This window comes from Dipodomys spectabilis, unplaced genomic scaffold (genome assembly GCF_019054845.1).
Source record: "Dipodomys spectabilis isolate Male_0828 unplaced genomic scaffold, ASM1905484v1 ptg000461l, whole genome shotgun sequence".
Classification (NCBI taxonomy): domain Eukaryota; kingdom Metazoa; phylum Chordata; class Mammalia; order Rodentia; family Heteromyidae; genus Dipodomys; species Dipodomys spectabilis.
In genome coordinates, this window is record NW_024871138.1 from 374,344 (window position 1) to 400,262 (window position 25,919).

Here is a 25,919-nt window from a genome sequence, read left to right on the forward strand (position 1 = left end):
AAGAGGTGTGTGGTGACGCAAGCGGGCTCGCAGGCGGCCCCCGCGCATGCGCCGCCGGCCGGAGCCGGGCCTCTCGCTGCCCGAGGCCGGAGAGGAAGGCGCGGGGAGGGGAGCGCGGGTCCGGCCCGGCCGCAGGGAGGGCGGCGGCGCGAGCGCTGGAGAGCCGGCGGGCCGGGGGCCGGGGGGCGCGGCCGGCGGCGGGGCCCGCGGGGACGGCGCCCCGCGCGGGTCAGCGGCCGCAGCCGGCCACGCGCGGCCTTTCTCGGTGACTCCGGAGGGCCGCGCCGGCCCGGACGCCCCCACGGTAGGTAGCTGAGGGCCGCGGCCGGGCCGGCGCGCCCAGGGCGCCTCCGGGGGCCCGAGGGCCGACCTGGGCCGGCGGCGGCCGGCGTCCCGACGGCCCCGGCCCGGTGCGCCGGTGCGGCCAGGCCGGGCGCTGCCGCCTTCCCGGGCGTCCCGGCTGCCCCCCGCCCGCCCGGCCTGCGATGGCCGGGGCCCAAGTCCCATCTTCCCAGCGGTGTGGAAGAGGGCTCCAGACCCGGCCTCGGAGCCCGGCCCGGGACGCTGGCCGCCGCGGGGGCAGCCTGGGCCCGGCGCCGCCGTCGGTGCTGCGCTTGGAATCGTGTCAGGGCTCAGTTTGGCTCCCTTCCCCGGTGTTTTGTTTATTTATTTTTTGGTCAGTCATGGGGCTTGAACTCAGGGCCTGAGTGCTGTCCCTGAGCAGCAGGCTAGCACTCTCCCCTTTTTTTTTTTAAGTGTTTTTTTTTGGGTCAGGTCGTGGGGCCTGAACTCTGGGCCTGGGCGCTGTCCCTCCGCTCTTCAGCTCAAGGCCAGCGCTCTACCGCCTGAGCCACAGCACCACTTCTGGTTTTCTGGTGGGTTATTGGAGATCAGAGTCTCAGGGACTTTCCTGCCTGGGCTGGCTTTGAACCTCCATCCTCAAATCTCAGCCTCCTGAGTAGCTAGCATTACAGGCGTGAGCCACTGGCCGCATCGGGCTTGATATTGTATTTTTAAAGATAGGATAACTATGTAGCCCAAACAAAGGCACAATCTGTCTTTCTTCAAGTGCTGGGATTCCAGGTGTGTGCCCAGCCTCGTGTGAGTGTGTGATGCTGACTAAACTCAGAGCGTCTTCCATGCTGCCAGTCCCTCACACTCAGCGCAGGCACCCCTACACACACTTCATTTAGATCACACTGGGTGGAAGGTGTGTGTGTGCAGAGGGCACCTTCCCACAGGAATTTATCCACTGGGCCAGATCACCAGGGCCCAACACACCCCTTCTCTCCCTTTCTCCTCAACTCCTTCCCCAGCCCTCAGACGCCAGCCTTTGGGGAATATGCCCTCCAGCCACAGGCTCCCATCATGGCATCCTGCCTCCCAGGCAGATGAAGAGCATGCTCAAGGACGCTGGGAAAGGCCAGGCCACACGGGACACAGATGACTCAGGACCACGCTGGCCTTGGAGGGCCTGCTGCTTCCTCCGGTGCTAGTGGGGGAGGGCCAGGGAACAGCTCTTCCCCAGAGATGTGCTCAGGCCTTGACTCCGTGGGTGCAGAATGGGCCGTGGACAGGGCAGGCCCTCTCCACATTGCTCACCAGCCCGTCTCTCCTCGCAGGGTCACAGGCCTGGGTCTTTGGGCAGCTGGGGAGGGAAGGCCATTGTCCTGCAGCTCTGCCCAGGGTCGCCAGGGCAGACGCTTCCCTTGGGGTCTCGGGAGTAGCCTGGGAGAGAGAGCAGGTGGGTGAGCAGGCTCCTCTGCCCGCAGGGGCCATGCCTGCCCTGCCCTGGACTTCGTGCTTTTCTTTCTAGATCTGGCAGGAAGATGTGCCCAGCCCAGCCCAGCCCCCCTGCCCTCTCCTGGCCTGAGGACTGACCCGCAGCCCCGGCTCTTCCTCCTCAGGTGTGTCCGGTGCTGGGCCCCGGCTCTGAGCTCAGCGTTTGTGGGGGTGGGGGGCCAGGCCAGGCCCACCGGCCCAGGGCAGGGCTCCTGCCCGGACACCGGCCCCGGCCCGCTCCAGCGCAGGTCTGGGGCGCCATCCCGGCCGGCGCGGCCCCTTTAAGGCCAGGGGGCGTGTGCGCGGCCGCGCCCCTCCGCCGCGCTTAAAGGGGCCGCGCCCGCCGCGCCGCGGAGCTGGGCCGGAGCTGGGCCGGCGTCGGGCGCCGGTGGTGGCGGGGCGGGCGGCGGGCGCGACGCCGGACCATGTACACCATCACCAAGGGGCCCAGCAAGCTGGTGGCGCAGCGCCGCACGGGTGCGCGGGCCGGGGGTGGACGCGGGGCCGGGGTGGACGCGGGCCGGGGGTCGGGGCTGGACGCGGGCCGGGGGTGGACGCGGGGCCGGGGGTGGACGCGGGGTCGGGGCTGGACGCGGGCCGGGGGTGGACGCGGGGCCGGGGTGGACGCGGGGCCGGGGGTGGACGCGGGCCGGGGGCCGGGGTGGACGCGGGGTCGGGGGTGGACGCGGGGCCGGGGGTGGACGCGGGGCCGGGGTGGACGCGGGGCCGGGGGTGGACGCGGGCCGGGGGCCGGGGTGGACGCGGGGTCGGGGGTGGACGCGGGGCCGGGGGTGGACGCGGGCCGGGGGCCGGGGTGGACGCGGGGCCGGGGGTGGACGCGGGGCCGGGGGTGGACGCGGGGCCGGGGGTGGACGCGGGGCCGGGGGTGGACGCGGGCCGGGGGTGGACGCGGGGCCGGGGTGGACGCGGGGCCGGGGGTGGACGCGGGGCCGGGGGTGGACGCGGGGCCGGGGTGGACGCGGGGTCGGGGGTTGACGCGGGCCCGGGGTGGACGCGGGGCCCCGGCCCGACCCTGACCCGCCGCCCCGCCCGCAGGTCCCCCGCAGCAGCAGGTGGAGAGCAGGCTCGGCGAGCTCCTGAAATGCCGGCCGCCGGCGCCGCTGCCGCCGCCCGGGCCCTGGCCGCCGGCGAGGTGAGCGCCGCCCACGGTGACCTTGGGGAGGTCGGTGGGACCCGCGCCCGCCCCCCCCCCCCCCCCCCCCCCCCCGCCGCCCGACCTTGGGCCGCGCGCCCGGACCCGCCGGCCACGCCAGCCGTGCTCAAGGGTACAAGGTCTCTGCGGGAGAGCCGCACGTGCTCCCGGGCCTGCGAGCCCGCCCTCCCTCCCTCCCTCCCTCCCAGCAGTGCCCCGGGCCTGGCCTGCAGAGCCCGCCCTCCCTCCCAGCAGTGCCCCGGGCCTACTTTCTGGAACCTGCCCTGGGCCCAGTGCCCCCAGGGGGCTCAGCCCTGGCATGCTCCTCCAGGGCTAGAAGTTTTATTTCTGTGGTTCCTTTGCTGGACTCTGGTCCTGCCTCTGTCAGCAGAGCCCGGGGCCCTGGCCACCAGCCGCGCAGTGAGGTGCAGGTTTCCAAGTTGAGGGCAGGTGGTCTCCAGGGTGGCTGGGAGTTGGAGTGGCCACTCTCAGCAGCCATTCAGGAGGTCTCAAGAGGCCTGGTGTAAGGGGCCTGCAGGAAGACTGGTTCTGGCAGAGCAGGGGTCTTCCTCCAGGGCCGAGCTGGTGTGCTGGGGCTTGATCCTCTGGGAAGGGAGCAAAAGGGACCTTCTGCACACTCCAGCCTGTGCCCCCTTCCCTGGGAGGCACGTACCAGCAGGTGGTCAGCCCCAGGCAAGCAGCATGGGGCTAGTCCACAGCTGCTCACCATATCTTACGTGGCAAAATCTAATTCTTTTCAAAGGCCCCTTCCACGGGGACAGCCAGGGTCGCTTTGTGACAAACTCGGGGGTGGTTTTGAGGAGGAAAGATGGTCTCCTCAGTGGCTGGGGAGTGCAGGGGGGTCCCCAGGGTCTTCCCCCGCCTGCAGGAAGCCAATGTGGCCTGGGCACCCGGAGCTCTCCAGCAGGCAACCCGGGCAGTACAGACTGTGCCCCCACACCAAGGGCTTCTATCTCTGGATTGGGAGCTTCTTCGGGGACCCTAAAACTGCCTGCTGGTCCTTCCTCCATCTTCCTTTTCTTGGTAGCACCTGCCCCCCAGCCCTGGGAGGAGTGGGTGTGTACCCAGAGGTCTCTGTTTGTCCTCCTGCTGGGACTTGGCAGATTCCCAAAGCTCCTGACCTGGAATCAACAGGCTCCTCTTCTGGTCACTTGGGTCTGGGTGCTACCTGTGATTGTGAACAGACCCAACTGGGCCTGTGCTTCTGATACATCTCCAGTGGGATAGAGACAGGCAGATAACCGGGGGCCATGTGATCTCCTGTCCCCACCAGCACAGGGTCAGAGGAGGCCGCCTTGGAGAGGGCAGGGCTGTGGCCGGCAGGGCCAGGTCAGAGGAGCTGGTACTAGGGATATGGGCTTTGATATCAGAACTAGTGCTAAATCCTGATGGGACACAGGCAGGCCCATAGTCCAGGTTCCAGGCTGAAAAAAAAAAAAAATTTTTTTTTTTTTTGAGGGGGTAGTGTGGCCGAAGCTGGAGCTGGCTTGCAGCAGTATCCTGGGAGTTCAGAGTGCAGCTAGGCCACAGGGTACAGTGTGTGTAAAGGGTACAGGTACACACGGGCGGGTGCCCTTTCTCCCACAGAGCTTTGCCTTACATAACTACAGTCTTTGAGCTGGAGTGAGTGGGACTGGAACAGGGACAGGGCAGAGCCATGCCACACCTACTGGGCCCCATTTCAGCTCCAGGGTCACTTCCTGAACCCTTGCAATTCACAGTGCCTACCTGTGATCTCTTTCTTTTTTAAAAGTTGGCTGGGTATCCGTGGCTCACGCCTGTAATCCTAGCTACTCAGGAGGCTGAGAACTGAGGATTGCGTTTCAAAACCAGCCTGGGTAGGAAAGTACATGAGACTCCAATTAACCACTAGAAAACCAGAAGTGGGGCTGTGGATCAAGTGATAGAGTGCTAGCTTTGAACTGAAGAGCTCAGGGACAGAGCCCAGCCCAGAGTTCAAGCCTCTGGACCAACAAAAAAAAAGTTGATGTCCACCTGCAGGCTTTGCTGGAGGTAAAGCCTTCAGGGGTGAGGGGGTTGAAAGCAATGTGTTGGGGGGGGGGTTAGCTTCCATGTCCTCAGAGCAGGTTTGGGAGGAGCCCGTGGCCCCTGTGGTTTCTGCATCCACCAGACCCTGCCGGCCGCAGGGCTGGCAAGACCCTGTGCCCCTCAAGACCCTCCTCTTTATTTTAGTGCCCTTCTCACCTGAGGAGGAACCCAGACCGGCGAGGGGCCACTGAGCCCAGGAAGGCGAGCAGGCCGGCCGGGACGGCGAGTGCCTGGTGGAGTGGCAGGTGCAGCCTAGGACCCCGGCTCCCACCTCCTGCTGTAGGTGCGGCCCCATTCCCTCCATGGCCCCGGCCCAGGCCTGATGAGTGCAGGGCCAGTTACCACTGCCAGGGGGGGCCGAGCCTTGCTCTGGGCCTGCCGGTCTGGACGTGACCCAGCCACCCCTCTGGACATACATGCAGTACGGCAGCACCGGGGTCCTCTCGCCTGCCTTGTCCTGTCTGTCTTTTGCTGTGGGGAGAGGGCTGGGGCTGTGCTCTCCCCACTTGGGGACTGCCCTTCCCTTCCCGGCATTTCGTGTTCATCCCTGTAGGACCTGGGTGCAGCTGGGGAGCGGGAAGAGCAAAGGCCATTTGCCCTTGTTTGGTCAGTTTTCCCATACTGGGGTGTCATCGAGGTGGACATGCATCTGTGGAAAACTGGGAAGAGCTGTGCTTAGGGGTGGGGTTGGAGCAGAGATTTGATGGTGGTGAGATCAGAACCTGGGCTGCTGGAGGCTTAGCTAGTGGGGAGCAGGGCAGTGTGGAGGGTCCTGGATGCAGGCCTGCCTGGAGTCTGGGACAGATCTGGGAGTCCTTCCCTGGCCTCTCTTGAGCTGGGTACTGTGCGAGAGCTGAGCGTCTGAGCTCAGGGCTGCCCTGTGGCATGAGGGGACGCCAGACTTGGCCTGGTCTAGGGCAGCAGGCACGGCCCAAGGTTGCTCTTTAGCTGTGTAGCTCTTGATCTGGCAGGCACCACTCAGGTCTGTGTCCTCCTCCTCCCACAGTCCAGGGCCAAGGTTGGTGTTCAACCGTGTCAATGGCCGGCGGCCCCTTGCCACTCCTCCATCCTTGGAGGTACCCCAGGAGACTTACACGTTAGCACACGAGGAGAATGTCCGCTTTGTGTCAGAAGGTAATTAGGGGCTGGAGGGTGTGGCTCAGGCTGCTGGGAAGGGTCCTTGATTCTATCACTGTGGGCTGACTTTCAGCAGCCTCAGGGCTGGGTTTTCTTCCTTGGTTTTCTGCCCATTTATGTCTGCTTCCTGTGCTGGGCTGGATTCCAGGGTGGCCACCAGGTCCTGGGGTGGGACAAGGTGCCAGGGGCCTGGCTCAGCTGCCCATCCCCCACAGCATGGCAGCAGGTGGAGCAACAGCTGGATGGCGGCCTGGCCGGTGAGAGTGGGCCAAGGCCTGTGCAGTATGTGGAAAGGACCCCTGACCCCCGGCTGCAGAGTGAGCCCCCATGCCCTGCACCCCGCTCACCCTGACCCGAGCCTGCCCAGGCTCCACCCCAAGGGTTTGGGGAGGGGGCTCTTCATCCTGACCTCTTCCTGGGCTTGCTGAGCTTGAGTACCGGAGGGCAGACGCTGAGGCGCTGAGGAGGCAGCGCCAGCACCCAGTCCTCTGCTCTTCCTGCAGACTTTGTGCCCATTGACCTGGATGAATGGTGGGCGCAGCAGTTCCTGGCTAGAATCACCAACTGTTCCTAGCAGCTGCCCTGGGCGGAATGCTGCCATTGCAGACCTTTGCCAGAAGAGGCCTACGGTGTCTGCCAGCCTGCGCCTGTGGCCTGACGCCATGCCAGCCACACCTGAAGTGCCAGCGTTGGGACTTTCGCACCTGTTGTTCCCTTGGCTCAGCTGTCTCAGTTGCCAAGGCCAGGGGCTGAACCTGTTTGACCTCAATCCTCTCTGCGCCAGGGGCCGGCCCTGGCTAACAGGGCGTACGCCAGGCCAATAAAGTTGAGAAAGTGTCTTTGGAGTGGCCTTGATGGGGTGTGTGGGGGCCTCGTGCCCAGCGCTCGTCCTCGGCCCCGCTGCCGGGGGCGCCACTGGGCCGCACGCGCTCGCCCTCTCCACCGGCGCGGGGTTGCAGGGCTGGCCCCGAGGGGTCGGGCCCGGGCCTGGGCCCAGGTCCGCAGCACCGGGCCTGGCTGGGACGCCTCCGCCCCCCCCCCCTCCCCCCCCGCCCGGTGGCAGTGCGCAGGCGCAGGTGTCTCCCAGGCCTTGGGGAGCCGGGCGGGCGTGGCGGGCGGAGCCGACGCGCGTCTGGGGGCGGGGCCAGGGGCGGGGCCGCGGAGGAGGAGCCTCGGGCCCAGGCGGTCACGTGGGGCCGGCGGTCACGTGGGCCCCGGGCGCCGCCGTGGCGGCGGAAGTGACGCGCCGTTGCCAGGAGACCGCGGCTAAGCGCCGCTCTGCGTGCCGTGCGTGGGGCGCGCGTCCGCCGGGCGGGAAGCTCGAGCGGCGACGCCATGGCGCGAGGTGAGGACGCGAGCGTCCGCTCCGGGGCGGACGCCGAGGGGCCGGGGCCTCGCCTGCAAGCCGACCCCCGCCCGGGCGCCGGGCCGCCGCGGGCTCTGCGGTGCGGAGGCCCCGCCGCCTTCGGCTTCGCTGGGAGACCCGAGGCGGCCCGGCCAGACCCCTGAGCTGGGGGCCTAAGATGGGGCGCTGAGGTGAGGTGAGGTGAGGTGAGGTGCTGAGGTGAGGAGGTGAGGTGAGGTGAGGTGAGGTGAGGTGAGGTGAGGTGAGGTGCTGAGGTGAGGTGAGGTGAGGTGAGGTGAGGTGAGGTGCTGAGGTGAGGTGAGGTGAGGTGCTGAGGTGAGGTGAGGTGAGGTGCTGAGGTGAGGTGAGGTGCTGAGGTGAGGTGAGGTGAGGTGAGGTGAGGTGAGGTGAGGTGCTGAGGTGAGGTGAGGTGAGGTGAGGTGAGGTGAGGTGAGGTGCTGAGGTGAGGTGAGGTGAGGTGCTGAGGTGAGGTGAGGTGCTGAGGTGAGGTGAGGTGAGGTGAGGTGAGGTGGTGAGGTGAGATGCTGAGGTGAGGTGAGGTGAGGTGAGGTGAGATGCTGAGGTGAGGTGAGGTGAGGTGAGGTGCTGAGGTGAGGTGAGGTGAGGTGAGGTGAGGTGAGGTGCTGAGGTGAGGTGAGGTGAGGTGAGGTGAGGTGAGGTGCTGAGGTGAGGTGAGGTGAGGTGAGGTGAGGTGAGGTGCTGAGGTGAGGTGAGGTGAGGTGAGGTGAGGTGAGGTGAGGTGAGGTGCTGAGGTGAGGTGAGGTGAGGTGAGGTGAGGTGAGGTGAGGTGCTGAGGTGAGGTGAGGTGAGGTGAGGTGAGGTGAGGTGCTGAGGTGAGGTGAGGTGAGGTGAGGTGAGGTGAGGTGAGGTGCTGAGGTGAGGTGAGGTGAGGTGAGGTGAGGTGAGGTGAGGTGAGGTGAGGTGCTGAGGTGAGGTGAGGTGAGGTGAGGTGAGGTGAGGTGCTGAGGTGAGGTGAGGTGAGGTGAGGTGGTGAGGTGAGATGCTGAGGTGAGGTGAGGTGAGGTGAGGTGAGATGCTGAGGTGAGGTGAGGTGAGGTGAGGTGCTGAGGTGAGGTGAGGTGAGGTGAGGTGAGGTGAGGTGAGGTGAGGTGCTGAGGTGAGGTGAGGTGAGGTGAGGTGAGGTGAGGTGAGGTGCTGAGGTGAGGTGAGGTGAGGTGAGGTGAGGTGAGGTGCTGAGGTGAGGTGAGGTGAGGTGAGGTGAGGTGAGGTGAGGTGAGGTGCTGAGGTGAGGTGAGGTGAGGTGAGGTGAGATGCTGAGGTGAGGTGCTGAGGTGAGGTGAGGTGAGGTGAGGTGAGGTGAGGTGAGGTGAGGTGAGGTGAGATGCTGAGGTGAGGTGCTGAGGTGAGGTGAGGTGAGGTGAGGTGAGGTGAGGTGAGGTGCTGAGGTGAGGTGAGGTGAGGTGAGGTGCTGAGGTGAGGTGAGGTGAGGTGAGGTGAGGTGAGGTGAGGTGAGGTGAGGTGCTGAGGTGAGGTGAGGTGAGGTGAGGTGAGGTGAGGTGAGGTGAGGTGCTGAGGTGAGGTGAGGTGAGGTGAGGTACTGTTGTGGGGTACTGTTGTGAGGCCCACCTGAGGGGGTCTCCGCAGCCCGGTTCCACTGAGGTGGGGTGCTTAGGCTCCCCTGGGGTGCAGTCCCTCTGTCCAGCCCGCAGCCCACTCTCTGTGTCTCCTATGGGACCCCTGGGTCTCTGGGGCCAGGCCCAGGGCTCAGCCTCCACGCCTCCCTCCCTTGGCAGCATGGCAGCACCCATTCCTCAATGTCTTCAGACACTTCCGAGTGGATGAGTGGAAGCGGTCCAGCAAGGAAGGCGATGTGGCAGTGGTGACGGTACTGGCTGGTTTCTTCCTTCTTTCACCACCCCATCAGTGCTTGGGAGCCTTAGCTCTGCGTGGTGGCTTGAACTCTTCTCTTTCCCCAGGATAAAGTCTTGAAGAGCACTGTGTACCGCATCCGGGGCTCCGTCTCCGCCAGCAATTACATCCAGCTCCCCAGAACCAGTTCACAGTCCCTGGGGCTGACGGGGCGGTACCTCTATGTGCTCTTCAGGCCCCTGCCCACTAAGCACTTCGTGATCCACCTGGACGTGTCCACTGAGGTGCAGGTTCCCATGTGCTGAGTTCACAGTTCACCCCTCTTAGCGGTGCACCAGCGCGCTCAGTTCACTGCTGCCCCCTCCTAACTGCCTCTCTCTGCCACACAGGACGGCCAGGTCATCCGTGTGTCTTTCTCTAACCTCTTTAAAGAGTTTAAGTCCTCTGCCACATGGCTTCAGTTCCCCTTCGTTTTCCAGGCCAGGACATCTGATAGAGGTGATGTGTGGGGTGGGATGAGTTCTGTTCTGTTCTGTTCTGTGAGGGGTAGCCTGATGCCTAGAGCCAGGTGGTACAGGCCCAGTTTGGCTGAAAGCTCAGGCTGTGTGGCCTGAAAGACAGCTGGGAGAGTCACAGGCGCACAGACGTGGAAGTAGTCTGCCGAGTGTGGGTGCTGACCTGGGGTACCTGTCACACAGACATGGCAGGCATTGCCCCTCCTGCTGCCCGCTGGACTTGCCTGCAGCTTGACCTCCAGGACATCCTCCTCGTCTATCTGAGCCGGCGCTATGGCCACCTCAAGAGTATCAGGCTGTGTGCCAGCCTGCTAGTCAGGAATCTCTACACTAGTGATTTGTGCTTCGACCCTGGTGAGGCCATGCCACATGCCTTAGTCTGCGTGTCTGCTTCCTCCCTGTGTGTGTAGATCCTCTAACACCCTAGGTTCATGCCTGTGTGTCATGCTATCTTTGACACTAAACGCTTGGTGCAGCTGAAAGCCAGGGCTCCTCAGCTCTGGAGGCAGCACAGGGTAGGGACGGGGCAGCTGGGCTGGTGAGCTGGCAACACACTGGTGGGTGTCTGGTATTGTGTCTCACCTGGTGCTGGGAGAGGAGGCTAGTCAGACTTTCCTAGATTTGGAGTAACCCTGGTTGTCTTAGCTATCACCATCACTGAGGCCCGGCGGGCAAAGCTTCCTGTGACTCCTGTGCCTCGTGAAATGGCCTTCCCGGTGCCAAAGGGAGAGAGCTGGCATGACCACTATGTCCACATCCGGTGAGCAGCTCTGCCCCTGCTGAGAATACTGGGCATCAGGAGGACAGATGGCCTCCTGGTCCCCAGATGCTGATTATCTCTGTTTACCACCCACTGAGGTTTCCGAGTGACAGTCTGAAGACTTCTGGAAAGGTTCAGAAGATCAGTCCCCCTCCTGAGACAGGTGAGCCACTGGGAAATCCACAGGACATATACAACCTGGTAAGTGTGTGGAAGCTTTAAAGGGGACCTAGTATGTGCTGACAGCAGCTGACGAGCATGTGCCCAGAGCAGCCCGTGGACCGGCACAGGGTCTAGGGCTAGCTGGCAGGCCATCTGAGCTCCCGGGACTGCTGTGGAGATTTGTGTGAAGGCACTGCAGGGTCCAAGGTTTCTAACTGGAAGAGTAGGTGCCCAGGAAGAGTGTCCAGCTGCTGCGGTGTGGCTTCTGAGAGTGGATGCGTTGGGAACCACCTGCTCCTCCCGTTCTGCTGGTCCACTCACCAGGCATCCTCCTGTTCAGCTCAGTTACTGGGCTCTGTGTTCCGTTGCAGTCCTCCTGGGATCTGCATCTCAGCTTCTTTATCCAGAGGCCTTCAGCAAACTCACGCAGGATAGCACGTCAGCTGTGGCCCAGACATGCAGCCCCACAGCTGTGAGTGTCCCTGGGGCAGGGCTGGGGAAGAGTAGTTCTAGGGTGCTGATAGTCACTTGTTCCCTCACAGCCCTGCCAGCCCCTCTCTGTACCCAGGCTCCTCCCAGAGGTCAGCCTGTCCAACAGGCATTTGGAGGAGTCCAGCGGAGGTGACCTACGTACGCATGGCCGAGACCCTTCAACCTGGGTGCAGGCTACTGATGTGCGCACAGTGGTCTGTGGTGGCCATGTGCTTGCCCACAAGTCAGCTGGGGTGCCTGTGGCTCTTCACAATGCTGGCTCTTATAAGGTGAGTTCCTGCTCCAGAGTAGGTAGGTGGCTGCAGGGTGTGTGTGTGTGAATGTGTGTGTGTGCGCGCGCACGCATGTGTGTGTGCGCGTGATGGGTTAAGGGCTGTCCTATCAAGGCTGCAGTCAAGGGAGTTGAGATGAGACTCTAACCATCCCTTTTTGTGTAGCTTTGAGCAAGAATCCCTCTTTTTTTTGGTGGTTCCCGGGATTTAAACTCAGGACTTTGTTGTCATTATCATTTGTGCCATTTGTCCCCGGCCCACCCTCCGTTTTTTTTTCTTCACATGCTGGGGATGGAGCCCTGGGCCTCTAGCATGCTAGGTAACACTGGACCATTGAACCACATCCCCAGTCTCAAGTGACTTTTTCTTGCGGATCCAGCCTGAGGGTGGCAGTTCCAGGGAATGGTGTGCCATCCAGAGGTCTTACTGTGTGTTTTCCTGTTTCAGCACTTCCTCCCGGACCCAATTCTGAGGCTCAAGGGGGTCATTGGTTTCGGTGGCCACAGCACCAAATGGGTGAGGGTCCTGAAGCTGTTGCCAGGTTGTCTCACTGAGTATGGTGAATGCTTGCGGGAACAGAGATGCCCAGCCCCATTACTCCCTTCACCCCTGCAGACTGTCCTCTGGCCCCCATCCTGCCCCTCCAGACTCTTGTCCTGTCCTCAGGTGTTCCATCCTGCCCACATTTGTTCACTCAGGTCTCAGCACACTGGTTTCCAACTGTTGGTGCTTCCACTCACCTGGCAAAGCCCTGTAGGCAGTGCTGGGTTCAAGTGCTTGCAAAGGCAGAGTCCTCTGGCTGGTATCATTGTGCCCCTGGAGTGGAGGTGGGGATCTTTTGTGACCCAGACACACCCTGTGGAATGTATTGTGGTATTTCAGTTGGGCCTTGCAGAGAAGCGCCCCAATTAGAGAGGAATGGCATTTCTCTCCTGCTCAAGTGCCCTGGGCACTTGACAGGCCTTTCTGGTGCAGGAAGAGTCTTTAGGGGTTTGGATAGACCCCTTGGGTTTTGGTGCACAGATCCCCGAGTTTCTTGCATTGGAATCAAGGCCTGGAGGATGTGCATATATCTTAGTTATTCATTCTGCACATGCATCCCATCTACTCATGCTTATGACATGGGGAACATGTCTCAGTGTCCTGTCCTTGGTGGCCAAGTGTGTACCAGGACACCCCTGCTAATCTCTAGGCATCTAAGATAGGCCTGGGGTACTGCTGACTCGACCCCTGACCCTCATGCTAGGCCCTGTGGACCAAGGATGGAGCAGCTGTTGTTTACCCTTGCCATGCAGTCATTGTTGTCCTGAGGGTAGACACTGGGGAGCAGCGCTTCTTTCTTGGCCACACAGACAAGGTGGGTGCTGCCCAGGCCTGGTGAGGAGGGGTATGCACCTGGAGCTGTGAGCCCACATCATATTGTGCCTCCCCAGGTCTCTGCCCTGGCACTAGACAGGAGTAACTCACTGCTGGCATCAGCACAGGCCCAGCCCCCCAGCATGGTGCGGCTCTGGGACTTCCAGACAGGGGGGTGCCTCTCCCTATTCCGGAGCCCAATGCATACTGTCTGTTCTCTAAGGTGGGTGCAGGCCTCCACTCAGGACAGGGTGCAGGGGGCCCAGTGCATACGGTCTGTTCTGTCGGGTGGGGGCAGGCCTCCACTCAGGGCACTGCTGACTTCCTCTTCCATATCCACAGCTTCTCTGGCAGTGGGACTCTTCTCTGCGGTGTGGGCAAGGATCGCCACGGGAGGACGGTAATGACCCTGCCCTGGATCAGTGGTAGAGCAGCTGCATGGCAGCTTACTGGCTGTTTCTTAAGCATTTGTTTTCATTTACTAAAGTAACATGTTTTTTATGTTATTAAAAAACACACACACAGGGGCTGGGAAGATGGCTCAGTGGTAGAGCGCTAGCCTTGAGCTGAAGAGCTGAGGGACAGCGCCCAGGCCCAGAGTTCAGGCCCCATGACCAAAAAAAAAAAAAAAAATCTGAAGCCAGGCTTAGTAATGTGTGCAGTAATGCTAGCACTTAGAAGGCTGTGGCAGTAGAATTTCTTGAGTCAAGGAATTTTAAGTCCAGCCTGGGCTGCGTAGCCATTATCTCCCACCAAAAGCAAAAGGCCAATTTAGGAAATGACATCTCCTTTCTCCTTCCTAAAGCGTCCAGAAATGTATTCCTCAGTTTTGTGCCCTGAGAATACTTGTACCTACCTATAGGAAGATCCCTAGGTTATCTCACATTCTACGCTTTGGTTCCTGTCTTCTGGATAATGGATATTCCTTTAGGTCAGTATTTAGATGACTGACTTGCCCTCCTTGGTCCTGTCTTAGCTGTAAGACATGTCACACAGCACCTCTGAAGCCAGCCTACAGTGACTATGTTTCACTGCAAGGTGCGTCAGGCTTTTTCTTTTTTCAGTTGTGGGTCTAGGGCTTGAACTCAGGGTCTGGATGCTGTCCCTGAGCTCTTTTGCTCAAGGCTAGTACTCTACCACTTGAACCACCACTCTACTTGCAGCTTTTTGTTGGTAATTGGAAATAAGGTCTTACGGAATTTTCTGTCCCGGCCAGCTTTGTAGCTAGGATTACAGGCATGAGCCACTGGCACCTGGCTAGAGGCGGATTTCTGTCTCAGGGAAAAGCTGCTCTCTGGTGGGGTTCAGCCTGGCCTAACCAGTGAGGCAGGGTTGCACAGGGGTTCGTTGGGCGTGTGTCTATGTCTAGAGTTGAATGTGGCTTGTTGCAGGTGGTAGTGGTTTGGAGTACAGACCAAGTAGATGCTGGTGGTGAAGTGGGTGTGGTCGCCAAGGTACACACTGACTTTGACATTCAGACCTTCCAGATTGCCTATTTTGATGAAACCAGGTGATGTGGCTCCTGAGGGTCCTGGGGCAGGGACCGCATCTGGGGCGCTCTGCTCCCGAGCAGCACTCCCTACCGGATGCTTCCTCTTCAGGATGGCGTCCTGTGGGCAAGGCAGTGTGCGGCTCTGGCGGCTGCGTGGACGGACCCTGCGCTCCTGCCCCGTGGACCTGGGGGAACACTGTGTGCTGGAGCTCACGGACCTCGCCTTTGCACAGAACCCGGAGAGCTGCCCGGTGCCCTCCTCTCGCACACTGTGAGGCCCTGCCTTAGCCCCTCCCCACCACCCAGCCCACTCAGCACCTTTGGGACCCTGCCTCACCTGTCCCCTCTTTGGGACAGTTATGTATGCAGCCGTAGTGGTCACATCCTGGAGATTGACCACCAGCGCATGGCTGTGCGGTGCACCCGCCGCCTGCTGCCTTCACGGACTGCTGGTAGCCCCCTTCCCCAGAAGCAGACCCTCGTCTTAGGTAAGTGGGCCTCTGCACCCTGGGGGAGGCGGCTTCACCCTGAGGCTCTGACCTCTGGGCTCCCCAGGCTCCGGCATTGCCATCAGCAGCCTCAGTGTCTCCTCGACTGCATGTGCTGTGGGTTCTGAGGATGGCTACCTGCGAATCTGGCCCCTGGACTTCTCCTCAGTGCTCTTGGAGGCAGGTGAGGCTTTGGGTGTCCAATCCAACTAGGAGAGCTGGCTCTTCACAGGTCCTCTGCCTCTGGTTTTGGCAGTGCTGTCCCTGGGCTCAATGGGAGTCGTGGAGCCAAGGAGTGTGTCTTAAACTTGGGAATCTACCGATACTAGGACTGTAGAATGGCCTCACAGAAGGGCATTGGGGTGGTGTGTAGAGGGGAAGGTCTCTACGGCCTGGCCCAGGACGTGATGGTCCTGAAGAAGCTGCCTCCTCCAGCCTGTCTCAATCCGGGGACTTGGCACCATGGAAAAGGGTCTCTGTGTCTCAGGACGCCAGTGTCTGAGCAGAGCAGTGTGCCTCCAAAGCCCTGGGCGTTGCTGACTGCCTTTCCCACAGAGCACGATGGCCCCGTCAGCACTGTCTGTGCGAGCCCTGGCGGCCTGCGTGTGCTCTCCACCACCTCTTCGGGCCACCTGGGCTTCCTCGACATCCCATCCCGGGAGTACACTGTGCTAGCACGCTCCCACATGGCCTCAGTACTGGCCTTCTCCATGGAGCGGAGCCGGAGACAGCTGGCCACTGTGTCCCTAGACCACACTGTTCGCATCTGGGACCTGGCCACCCTACGGCAGGTGAGGTGTGGAAGAGGGCCTGTGTAGCAGACAGGACAGGCTACCCCAAAAGGTTGGAGGGCAGGAGAGCCGCAGGGCCTTCGTCTTTGCATCAGGTGCCTAGAACCTGATGTTCTAGGCCACCTAGAATACGCTTGTTCCTTGGGCTCTGGTGGCCCTGTGCATCCTTCATTCTGGCCCTCCTCCTCAGCTTTATGACTTCACATCGTCTGAGGAGGCCCCGTGTGCTGTCGCCTTCCATCCTACCTGGTCTACTCTCTTCTGTGGCTTTAGCAGTGGGGCCGTGCGCTCTTTCAGCCTGGAGAATGCTGGGGTTCTGGTGGAACACACGTGAGTGCCCAGCCAACGACGAGCCTGGTGGGGGCCTGGCCGCGTGGGAGTCCTGCAGTGGAAGCTGGGGTGGTACGGGGATGGCCAGCTCAGAGGACAGCACCGCCCAGTGTCCTTACGTGTGGTGCAGGCGTCACCGAGGGGCCATCACCAGCCTGATCGTCACCCCCGATGGCAGCTTCCTGTTCAGCTCTTGTTCTCAGGGCTCCCTGGTCCAATACGACTGTGCTGTCCCCCAGTGCCGCGTCCTCCGTGTAGCAGGTCAGGCTGGTCCCAAGGTGCTGGGGAGGCCCATGCCACCATGTGTCTGCCTCCCACCCAGGGTGGTTTTGGTTTGAGAGTTCAGCCCCACAAAGCCAAAAGCCAGCAAGGGGCTGTGCTTGCCCTGCTCTGCCCTTCCCTGCCCTCCTGCCCTGGGAGAACGTGGGTAGCCTGGACAAAGGTCAGAGCCAGCTAGAAGGCATCTGCTGCCCGCTGTGCCTCTATAACTTCGTATTGCTCAGCACTGGCCCACAATAACCTCCCACTCTCCTGCTCTCGTGCTGTGACAGCTGTGGAGTGAGCTGTGTTTCCTGAAGGTGGTGCCACTTCCCACCTGCTGACCTACCTGCCCTCTACTCTTACAGCCAACGTCGTATGTCAGGATGCCCGCCCGAACCCCAACACTTTGGCTGTCAGCGGGGACAGCCGCCTGCTGGCCTTCGTGGGCCCCTCCAAGGGCATGGTGACAGTCATGGAGTCAGCCTCTCTGGGTGAGGTAACTATGGGGTCTTGAGGGTCAGGGGCTGCCCCTGGCTGGTGAAGAGTAGGAGGCGTCTCAGGGTGAGGGAGAGGCCCTACAGTCCGGGGTAGGCCCTAGGTCCTGTCACCTCCTCATGGATGCAGTGAATTCAGTGTCTCAACCCCCTTAGGCCTCTCCCGCCCTGTGGGAAAGGTGGGGCCAGGTGGGACCCCGGGACTTCACCCTTCTCTGGCTCTGGGTGGTGCCTGTTTGATCAGGAGTTGGAGGCTAGTGGCCACTTGTATCCTCAGCTGTTGCGGGTTGATATCAGCACACTGGACCTCGCTGGCAGCCACCTGGGCTCGGCTGTAGCCATCTGCTTTGACCCTGCAGCCCCGGATCACTTACTGCTGTCCACATCATCCAATAAAATTGTGGTGCTGGACACAACATCAGGACGCACTGTCCGGGAGGTGAGCTCTGGCACCGCAACCACTCAGCTTTCCTGTCCTTGGTTCTGGCAGTCCTTCCAGTCAGGCAGGGATTGCAGCCACAGTCTGAGGGGTGGAGGTTTCCAGGGTACCAAGTGGACCCTCCCAGGAATGCTCTGTCTGTTACAGTTGTCCAGTGTCCGCCCCATGGCCTGCTCCTCCCTGGCTCTCAGTGAGAGTACTCGCTTCCTGCTGGCAGCCACTGGCCGAGCTATCAGCGTGCAGGGTTACCGGACACCCACTGACCCTGGGCACCAGGTATGTGCTCAGCATCCACAGACACAGAAGGTGGAAGAAGAGCAGAACCGTGATTCTGGGGCAAGGAGGGATGGGACCAGGGTACAGAGGGTGACATTTCTCCCTCCCCTCCCTCCACCCCCGGGCTTTGTGTGTCTGCTGAGGCCCAAAACCACACGGGTTTTGAGCCCCAACCTGTCAGGTGTGAAGCTCACCACCAGGCCTAGGTACTGAGAATACAACGGCATTGCTGGCCACACACAGCCCCTTTGAGCAACACTCACTGTCTCCAGGTGTACATTGGGCACTCAGAGCCGGTGCAGGCTGTGGCTTTCACCCCTGACCAGCAACAGGTCCTCAGTGTGGGGGACGCCATCTTCCTCTGGGATGTCGTGGCTGCCCCTGAGAGGCAAGTGTCTATCCTTGACCATGTCTACCTGGGCCTCCCTCTGGCCCCACCCCCAACACCTTGTTTCTTTGTCAGTGACAGAAGCAAGCCTAGGCCCCCCGCAGCTTGTGAGGCGGGTGAGTGGTCTGTGCCTGATGGAAGGGGTGTGCGTGGGGGCTGACAGGTGTTGGAGGTGATGCTGGGTGGTCCTGCACTGGGCGGTGTGGTGCTTCTACCGTGGCCTGTGTGTCCACCACCACAGCTGCCACCCTCAACGGACTCTGCCACTCCCAGCACTGAGCACTGTGTGGCTCCTTCCATCCCCAGGCCTGAGCGTGGGCCATCTGGAGGACACAGTGGCCAGTGGGCTTCCCCGGCAGCAGGTGCCTGTGCCATCTCAGATATCTCCACCTCCTCTGGATGTCAGAGCCAGGCCCCCGAAGGACAGTGCTGGTGAGGGGTCCAGTGAGTGTGGGTGGTCCCATGTGCCCCTGTGTGCTGACTCTGGGGCACCAGGGATGTAGGTGTGTGCTACCAGGGGCCTCCACAGATGGCAAGGAGACCCCAGGAGGCCCAGGAAGAGGAGGGCAGAGTGGTTACTGGGAATGGAGAAGCTGGCAGCAGGATGAGCAGGCAGCACGGTTCCTCTTCCTTTTCTCTCTGCTTCTAGGTACTTTCACTTCTGATGAGAAAGGACGCTGTGGGGAGAGCCATGGCCCCAAGGGGTTTGCCCAGGCTCCACGCCCTGCTGTGCTTGTTGAGAGGGAGCTTGGAGGCGCTGGAGATGGAGCCCTGGGGGCTGCCTGGGGCTCAAGGGGACCCCCTGTGTCTCCCCATCACCACGGCCAGCCTAGTAAGCAGGTGGACGTGGGTAGGGACCTGGGTGGAGGTGTCTTAGGGTTTAAGGTGGCCTAGGGGTGTCCCCAGCTATTCCTGCCCATCAGGGTGCTCCTCCTTAGAAGATTAGATGGGGCCACAGATTCCTGTGGCAAGGAGGCTGTAATGCTATGTGTGAGGTGAGGGGGTCTCTGAAGGACTGTGGGTAGTTTAATGTCCTGTGGCCTTTCCTTCCCTTCAGGTGCCCAGAACCTCAGAAAAGGAAGGGCTTGGCACACTGTCCGCCCGGATTCCTACAAGCATTTCACAGCTCGCTACAAGACCTCTCTGCCCTCCAAGGTTGGCAGCACCCCGGCTCTGCAGGGTGGAGTGGTCTCTGAGGATTTCTCCCCTGTGAACACGGGGTTCCAGGCACTCCTCAGGCACTTTCTGGAGGAGTTACCTTTCCCCCATCCTTCCCCACACTGCCCATCCTGCTGCACAGACTGGGCCTTGTGGTGTCCCAGTCACCTCCCCCAGCCGCTGTCCTCATCCTTCTCACCTCCCCCAGCCGCTGCCTCCCTTGGGCCTTCCCATCCTCTAGGTGCAGCAAGCACCTGTGGCTGCCACACTTGCCACCCGCCTGTCTGCATCCCAACACCTGGTCTGGCCAGTCTGTGTGTGCCCCAGAGCAGGTCTTGTGTGGGTTTGGGGGCCCAGGCTGCTGTGCCAGGAACCAGTGTCCTGGATTTGTTTCTTTGTAGAATGTCTTCTTCCCTCCCACTGGTGGTGAGCAGCTGCACCTGAAGGCTGTTGTGGGTTACAATGGGAATGGACGGGCCAACATGGTCTGGAGACCAGACACGGGTAAGTCCGGCTCGACCCACTGTCATCTGGGGGCTTCAAGGGTTGGTTATGTCCGTACCTGTCATACCCACATTTCTACATGCCTGTGGGTGTTAGTAACAGGAACCTCTCTGTCCGCAGGCTTCTTTGCCTACACATGTGGCCGCGTAGTGGTGGTGGAGGACCTGCACTCCGGTGCCCAGCAGCACTGGCTTGGCCACCCAGAGGAGATCTCCACGCTGGCTCTCAGTCATGGTGCTCAGGTGCCTGCCGTCCTTGTCCCCGTCCACACTGAGGTTCACGGCCAGGGCAGACCCAGCCAAGTCGCCCTGTGCCTGCTAACTGCCTGCCCTCTTGCTGCCAGGCTCTGGCCTCTGCCTCCTGCTGTGGCAGTGGGGCATCCCGCTGCCAGATCCGCATCTGGGACATACCCAGGGGCCTTTGCCAGCGGTGCCTTTCTCACCACGACAGTGCTGTGCAGGCCCTGGCCTTCTCTCCCGATGACAAGTTCCTTGTGACACTAGGTAGGTGGGTAGAGGGGCAGGGCTTCCTGGGCACCTGGGATGGCTAGGCTGTCCCTGACATGTGTCCCTGACATGTGTTCCCAGGGGATTACAGTGACCGGACCCTCACCCTGTGGAGCACAGACACCTATGAGCTGCTGTCATCCACCCGCCTCCCAGAGCCAGTGCACGATGTGGCCTTCAGCCCCTGGGACACTGGCGAGCTCACCTGTGTGGGCGCTGGTGCTGTCACCTGGCTCCTGCACCAGCATGGCGCAGACAGCAGCCTCCAGGTGCCTGGCCGCTGGCTAAGGTGTTGAGGTTCATGGGCCACTTCAGCAGTTTAATCCAGCAGGGATTCTGGCGCACTTCTGACCCACGTGCTGTTCCTCCTGCCCTTCCAGGTGCACCGACATCCAGTTCCTGAGGAGGTGGGGGTGGCCGAGCTGACCTCGCTCTGCTACGGGGCTGCCCCGCTGCTCTACTGTGGCGCTTGCTCTGGCCAGGTCTGTGTCTGGGACACCAGCACTGGCCGCTGTTTCCTGGCTTGGGAGGCAGATGATGGCGAGATTGGTAGGTGTCTGACAGCTTGCACAGCCCTCGACAGTGCAGGGAGGGAGGGACATGGCTGGGCCTAGCAGCTGGTTTCTTGCCTCCTAGGAGTGCTGCTGTGCTCTGGGTCCAGGCTGGTCAGTGGCAGCAACACCAGACGGCTGCGTCTGTGGGCGGTGGGGGCCGTGCCCGGGCTGAGGCGCCAAGGCTCAGGCGCCAGGTGAGTCGCTGCTGGCCTCTGCCCTGTCCCTCCCCTCAGGTTTTAGCCACACGGGAACTTGGTCTACAATGGGTTGCACGTGCCAGCAGTCCTCTGTTTCCTGAAGCAGAGTATAGGGAAAAGCTCAAAGCTCCCAGACTCCACAGGCTCTTGCTGACTCTGCCTAGGAAGATCCAACCAGGCCCAAGAGGTGCCTGTGGGTGACCCACCTGGATCTTGGCTTTGCTTTGGGACGGCTGCCCTTTCTACCATGTAGGTCCAGCTCAGTGTTCATGGAGCGGGAGCTGACCCTGGACGGGGCTGTTGTGAGTGCGAGCTTCGACAGCAGCATGGACATTGGAGTGGCAGGCAGCACGGCTGGCACACTCTGGTACATCGGCTGGGCCGAGGGCACCAGCACGCGCCTCGTCAGCGGCCACAGGGGCAAGGTGAGGCCACACAGCAGAGAAGACATCTCAGGGCTCCACCCTAGACAAGCCAGCAGCAAGCCCGTCTGGCACCCTCCCTGCTGCTCCCAAGAGAAGTTGCAGGTAGCTGTTAGGAATCACAAGGTGGGGCCTCTTGAGCTGCCACATCACAAGGTGACCAGGGAGTCCGCACAAGGCCCAAGCCTGATGAGCCCTGCTGGGCAACTTGCCAGACTCCAGTGTCCAACTCCGCCCCACGCCCCTGCCAGCTCTGCTGGCACTGTCCCATGGGGTTGATCCCTCGTGAGAAGCGAGGGGCCACATTCTGGCTGGGTTCTGCTCAGGTCTGGTCAGGTGCTTGTTGGTCCTCTTCGGGTGTCGACAGGCATCTGTCAGGTCCTGTGGTCAGATATGGTAGGCAGGTTCTGGTCAGGTGGGCTGAGTTCTGGTTAGGACTAGACCAGATTCTGGTTGGGCCTGATTGAGTCTAATCATGCTGTAGTCTGGGCTGGGTCAAGTCTGCTCAGATCTAGAAAGGTTGTGGTTGGCTCTGTTTGGATGTGTTTAGACCAGGTCAGGGCCAGTATGTTCTGTCACTCCAAGAATAGCAGGCTCACCCCCTCCTGCTGGGAAGAGTAGCAGGGGTTGCTGGTCTCTGGCCCCTGGCAAGAGAGCCCCCACCAGCATGTCTCAGGAAGTGGGTTTCCTATGTAGGCTTCCACAGGCTTGAGGGAGGACATGGCCTCATTCGCTCCACCCCTAAGGTGCAGCCAGAACAGGCTAGAGCCACAGGTGGGTGCCACTTTTGCTTCCTTGGAACAGGTTCAGAGTATTGAGCCGTTGTCCTTCACTCAGTGCCAGTGCACTTCCTCTGAGGGCCTTTTTTTGGTTTTGTTTTTATTACCTTTTTTTTTTTCTTTGTGGGGGGGGGAGGGGCAGTCCTGGGGCTTGAATTCAGGGCCTGGGCACTGTCCCTGAACTGCTTTTGCTCAAGGCTAATGCTCTACCACGAGCCACAGTGCCACTTCCAGCTTTTTCTGTGTATGTGGTACTGAGGAATTGAACCCGGGGTTCATGCATGCTAGGCAAGCACTCTACCACTAACCACCTTCCCAGCCCCAGTTTTATAAGTACAATATATATTTCTTAGTTTCTTTGGTACTGGACTTGGACTCAGGACCTTGTGCTTGTTAGGCTGGCACTCTACCACTTGAGCCACACCTCCAGCCCAGCAAAAAGCAAGGCTTTTGAGAACAGACTCTTAGGAACACTACTGGGTCTCTTTGTATCACAACATCTCATCTGCAGCTACCACTTAAAAAAAAAATTGGGGGGCTGGGAAGGTGGCTCAGTGGTAGAGCGCTTGCCTTGCATGCATGAGGCCCTGGGTTCAATTCCTCAGCACCACATAAGCAAAAAAGAAAAAAAAAAAAACGGAAGTGGCGCTGTGGCTCAAGTGGTAGAGCGCTCGCCTTGAGCTGAAGAGCTGAGGGACAGCGCCCAGGCCCAGAGTTCAGGCCCCACAACCAGACAAAAAAAAAAGAAAAAAGAAGAAAAAAAAATTGATGTCTATTTATCTGAAGATAATAGCAGTCTGAGATGGATAAGTTCTTTTCCTGTGTGGAAAGTATAATTTGTAGACCATGTATTTCATTCACTCAGGAAATAGGGTTTTTCTCCAATAGAATCACTTTCAGAGCATTTCCACTACCCTAAGAGGAGACCCATGTCCATTGGCAGTCCTTCACCAGCTCCTCAGCAACCACTGATGGGCTTCCTGTCTGAATGTCCTTGCTCACGGCAGTCCATCTGAATGGGTCATCAGCGTTTGGCCTTGTGCCTGGATTCCGTGAGCATCGCCTTACCAGCTTCTTCCTGGCTGTAGCAAGTGTCAGTACTTCTGTCATTCTTGCAGACCATGTGTTCCACTGACCACCAGAACGTGGAGATCTGGGTCCTAGCTCAGCCCCTCTCAGTATTTAGGCTGAGGCCATGGTCAGACTCACAGATGAACTAAGCTGGGACTGGCCCTTGGGCCTTGGTATGCTGGGTCCGTGGACTGCCACTGAGCCACCCAGCCCTGAGCTGTCTTCTGAAGTGGAGTATCTCTTGAGCTCACATCTGTACCAGCTGTGATGCCGAGTGCTTTACTGAACCTCCTTGGTGTGTGGCTTCTGTACCTTCTTTTTCCACAATCTCCAGTTCAGTGCTCCTGTGGGATGGTATGACCTGCATTCAACTCTGGGGAAAACCAAAACCACTAGTGTTGTGACTCCAAAGTCAGCAAGGTGGGGGTGGGTTCCTTTGGTGCTTTTGCCTCCCGTCAGCGGCCCCGCTGGAGGGGAAAAACCATGTTACTGTGACTTCATTTCTGTTAGCACTGTGTGTGGAATCCCAGATCACACCAACTGGCAGGCTCCTAGGGAAGGAAGCATATGCGCGCCCTAGGATGCCCCAGCCAGACAGTGCTTGTAGGGGCTGGGGAGGTGGCTCAATGGCAGAGCGCTTGCCATGCATGCATGAGGCCCTGGGTTCGATTCCTTAACACCACATAAGCAGAAAAAGCCAGAAGTGGCGCTGTGGCTCAAGTGGTAGCGCGCTTGCCTTGAGCTGTAGAGCTGAGGGACAGCGCCCAGGCCCAGAGTCCAGGCCCCATGACCGACAAAAGCAAAAAACAGTGTTTGTCCTCCACGCAGAGGTAGCCTGTTCAGGAGGGCTTAGGCAGTGGATGTACTCCTGCATGGTAGCCTGTTGTGGAGGCTGGGGTTGGGAAGGCCCGGTCGGGTGACCCTCAGCTGAGCTGGGCCCCACAGGTGAATGAGGTGGTCTTCAGCCCCAGTGAGTCACACTGTGCCACCTGTGGTGAGGATGGAAGTGTCAGGGTGTGGTCCTTGGCCAGCATGGAGCTGGTGATCCAGTTCCAGGTGCTGAATCAGGTATGTGATGGGTGTGGGGGAGCTGGGGGGCTTGCTTGGGACCGGCACGCCCCTGAGCAGCGTTCCCAGCTTCCTGAGGCTCTGGCCTGGCCCTTGAGACTGGTGCTCCTGTCTCCACCCTGCACCCTGGGGCATGCTGGTGTTCCCTCCCCTGGGCTGCAGAGCTGCCTCTGCCTTGCGTGGAGCCCCCTATCCTGCAGACGCCCAGAGCAGCAGAAGGTGGTGGCCGGCTACAGTGATGGCACACTGCGTGTCTTCAGCATCCCCCAGACCGCCATGGAACTCAAGATGCACCCTCACCGGGCTGCCATGACCGCCGTTGCTTTCTCCGCTGATGGTGAGGAGCCGGTAGAGCTGGGTGGCCAGCTGGGGCCCCTCCAGTCCATACCACACTCCTAGGCCGGGCGCTGGCTCATGGACACGGCTCTGGTTCTCCTTGGCCCAGGTCAGACTGTCCTCTCCGGAGACAAGGATGGCCTTGTGGTCGTGAGTCGCCCCTGCACAGGGATGAGCTTGCGTGTGCTCAGTGACCACCAGGGCTCCCCAATCTCTACCATCCAGAGTACAAGTAAAGAGGTAAAGCAGCCCCACTGGTACGTGCAGCCTGGGGAGATGGTAGGGCAGGGGCAGCAGGCACCAATGACTAACCCTTACCTCCCCAGTATGGAGAGCTAGGGGTGGAGGGCACAGACCTGTGGCTGGCTGCCAGTGGGGACCAGCGGGTGAGCGTCTGGGTTTCCGACTGGACCAGGGACCACTGTGAACTCCTGGACTGGTTGAGTTTTCCAGCTCCTGCCGCTTTGGAGGTAAGAAGTCGGGTGGACTGTGGGTGGGACGCGGGGTGGGCACCTGACTCAGCGCACTACCCTGCAGGCCCCAGGCACCCCCCCACCCTCCCTTGCTGCCTTCTGCCCCTGGGACCGCGCCCTGCTGATCTGTGTGGGCCTTGGAGCCCACACAGAAGTACTCTTCTACAGCCTCCGCCAGAAACAGGTACGTGTGCCGCCCACAGCTGAGCAAGGCAGGGCTGCTGGGCTGGGCCCGGGCGGAGCCCCGGCCTCACGCCCGCTGCCCGCTGCCCGCTGCCCGCAGGTGGTGGTGAAGACGCCGCTGCCCTCCTTCGCCATGTCCCTGAGCCTGTCCGCGGGCTCACGCCTGATGGCCGTCGGCTTCGCTGGTGAGTTCTGGTGACACAGACTTGGGCAGGGGCTCCTCTCCACGTCAGCCTGCTGTCCGGGGGGGTCGGGGGTGGACGGCTGGGCCCCCCACTACAGCCTGCTGTCGGGGGTTGGGGTGACGTCAGCCTGCTGTCGGGGGGTCGGGGTGACGTCAGCCTGCTGTCGGGGGGTCGGGGTGACGTCAGCCTGCTGTCGGGGGGTCGGGGTGACGCCAGCCTGCTGTCGGGGGGTCGGGGTGACGCCAGCCTGCTGTCGGGGGGTCGGGGTGACATCAGCCTGCTGTCGGGGGGTCGGGGTGACGTCAGCCTGCTGTCCGGGGGTCGGGGTGACGCCCCCCCACCTGTGCCGTCGGCTGCCCGCAGAGCGCACGCTGCGGCTTCTGGACTGCGTGTCGGGCACCGCCCGCGACTTCGCCGGCCACGACGACCTGGTGCACCTGTGCAGGTTCACGCCGTCCGCCACGCTGCTCTTCACCGCCGCGCACAACGAGATCCTGGTGTGGGAGGTCACGGCCCGGGAGGACTGCGGGCCCGGGGCGGGGCTCGGTAGCCGCCCGGGGCGGGCGCAGTTTGAATAAACGCCGGCCTCTGTGCGCCGCCTCCTCCTTGCCGCGCGGGCGGGGCGGGCG

General features: G+C 61.2%; 2 protein-coding genes and 1 long non-coding RNA gene across 6 annotated transcripts; 2 read left to right on the forward strand and 1 right to left on the reverse strand.

Moving 5' to 3' along the window:
- Nucleotides 1–219: 219 nt before the first annotated feature.
- On the forward strand, nt 220–6,980 carry Mcrip2 (MAPK regulated corepressor interacting protein 2). Of its 4 annotated transcripts, none has more exons than XM_042668628.1 (7): nt 220–304; nt 1,317–1,489; nt 1,817–1,907; nt 2,839–2,935; nt 5,150–5,250; nt 6,012–6,139; nt 6,646–6,980. In XM_042668628.1, exons 2-7 carry the CDS (start codon nt 1,444–1,446, stop codon nt 6,714–6,716), a joined length of 534 nt encoding a protein of 177 aa, XP_042524562.1. In that variant the 5' UTR covers nt 220–304; nt 1,317–1,443; the 3' UTR covers nt 6,717–6,980. The 4 variants fall into 4 exon arrangements, with proteins under 4 accessions (XP_042524562.1, XP_042524561.1, XP_042524563.1 ...); XM_042668627.1 differs by lacking the exon at nt 220–304 and adding an exon at nt 6,358–6,459 and having other exon boundaries at nt 1,049–1,489; XM_042668629.1 differs by lacking the exons at nt 220–304; nt 1,317–1,489; nt 1,817–1,907; nt 5,150–5,250 and adding exons at nt 2,130–2,259; nt 6,358–6,459.
- Nucleotides 2,831–14,820, reverse strand: LOC122098144. Its single transcript, XR_006145678.1, has 3 exons — nt 14,811–14,820; nt 5,085–5,090; nt 2,831–2,903 (listed from the first exon to the last, which is right to left on the reverse strand). It is a non-coding gene; the product is annotated as an uncharacterized LOC122098144 (long non-coding RNA).
- Wdr90 (WD repeat domain 90) lies at nt 7,444–25,892 on the forward strand. Its single transcript, XM_042668617.1, has 42 exons — nt 7,444–7,487; nt 9,263–9,354; nt 9,446–9,622; nt 9,728–9,836; nt 10,037–10,207; nt 10,499–10,613; nt 10,712–10,776; nt 11,147–11,247; nt 11,318–11,536; nt 11,987–12,055; nt 12,786–12,896; nt 12,973–13,118; nt 13,238–13,295; nt 14,287–14,405; nt 14,497–14,658; nt 14,745–14,875; nt 14,943–15,059; nt 15,431–15,666; nt 15,857–15,996; nt 16,127–16,257; nt 16,623–16,753; nt 17,029–17,190; nt 17,338–17,466; nt 17,739–17,854; nt 17,930–17,970; nt 18,161–18,286; nt 18,504–18,686; nt 18,912–19,009; nt 19,414–19,516; nt 19,637–19,758; nt 19,860–20,019; nt 20,104–20,291; nt 20,403–20,571; nt 20,659–20,770; nt 21,027–21,198; nt 23,991–24,113; nt 24,276–24,450; nt 24,559–24,689; nt 24,776–24,919; nt 24,987–25,106; nt 25,206–25,290; nt 25,654–25,892. The coding sequence occupies exons 1-42, from the start codon at nt 7,478–7,480 to the stop codon at nt 25,866–25,868; spliced, it is 5,484 nt and encodes a 1,827-aa protein (XP_042524551.1). The 5' UTR covers nt 7,444–7,477; the 3' UTR covers nt 25,869–25,892.
- The last annotated feature ends 27 nt before the right edge of the window (nt 25,893–25,919 follow it).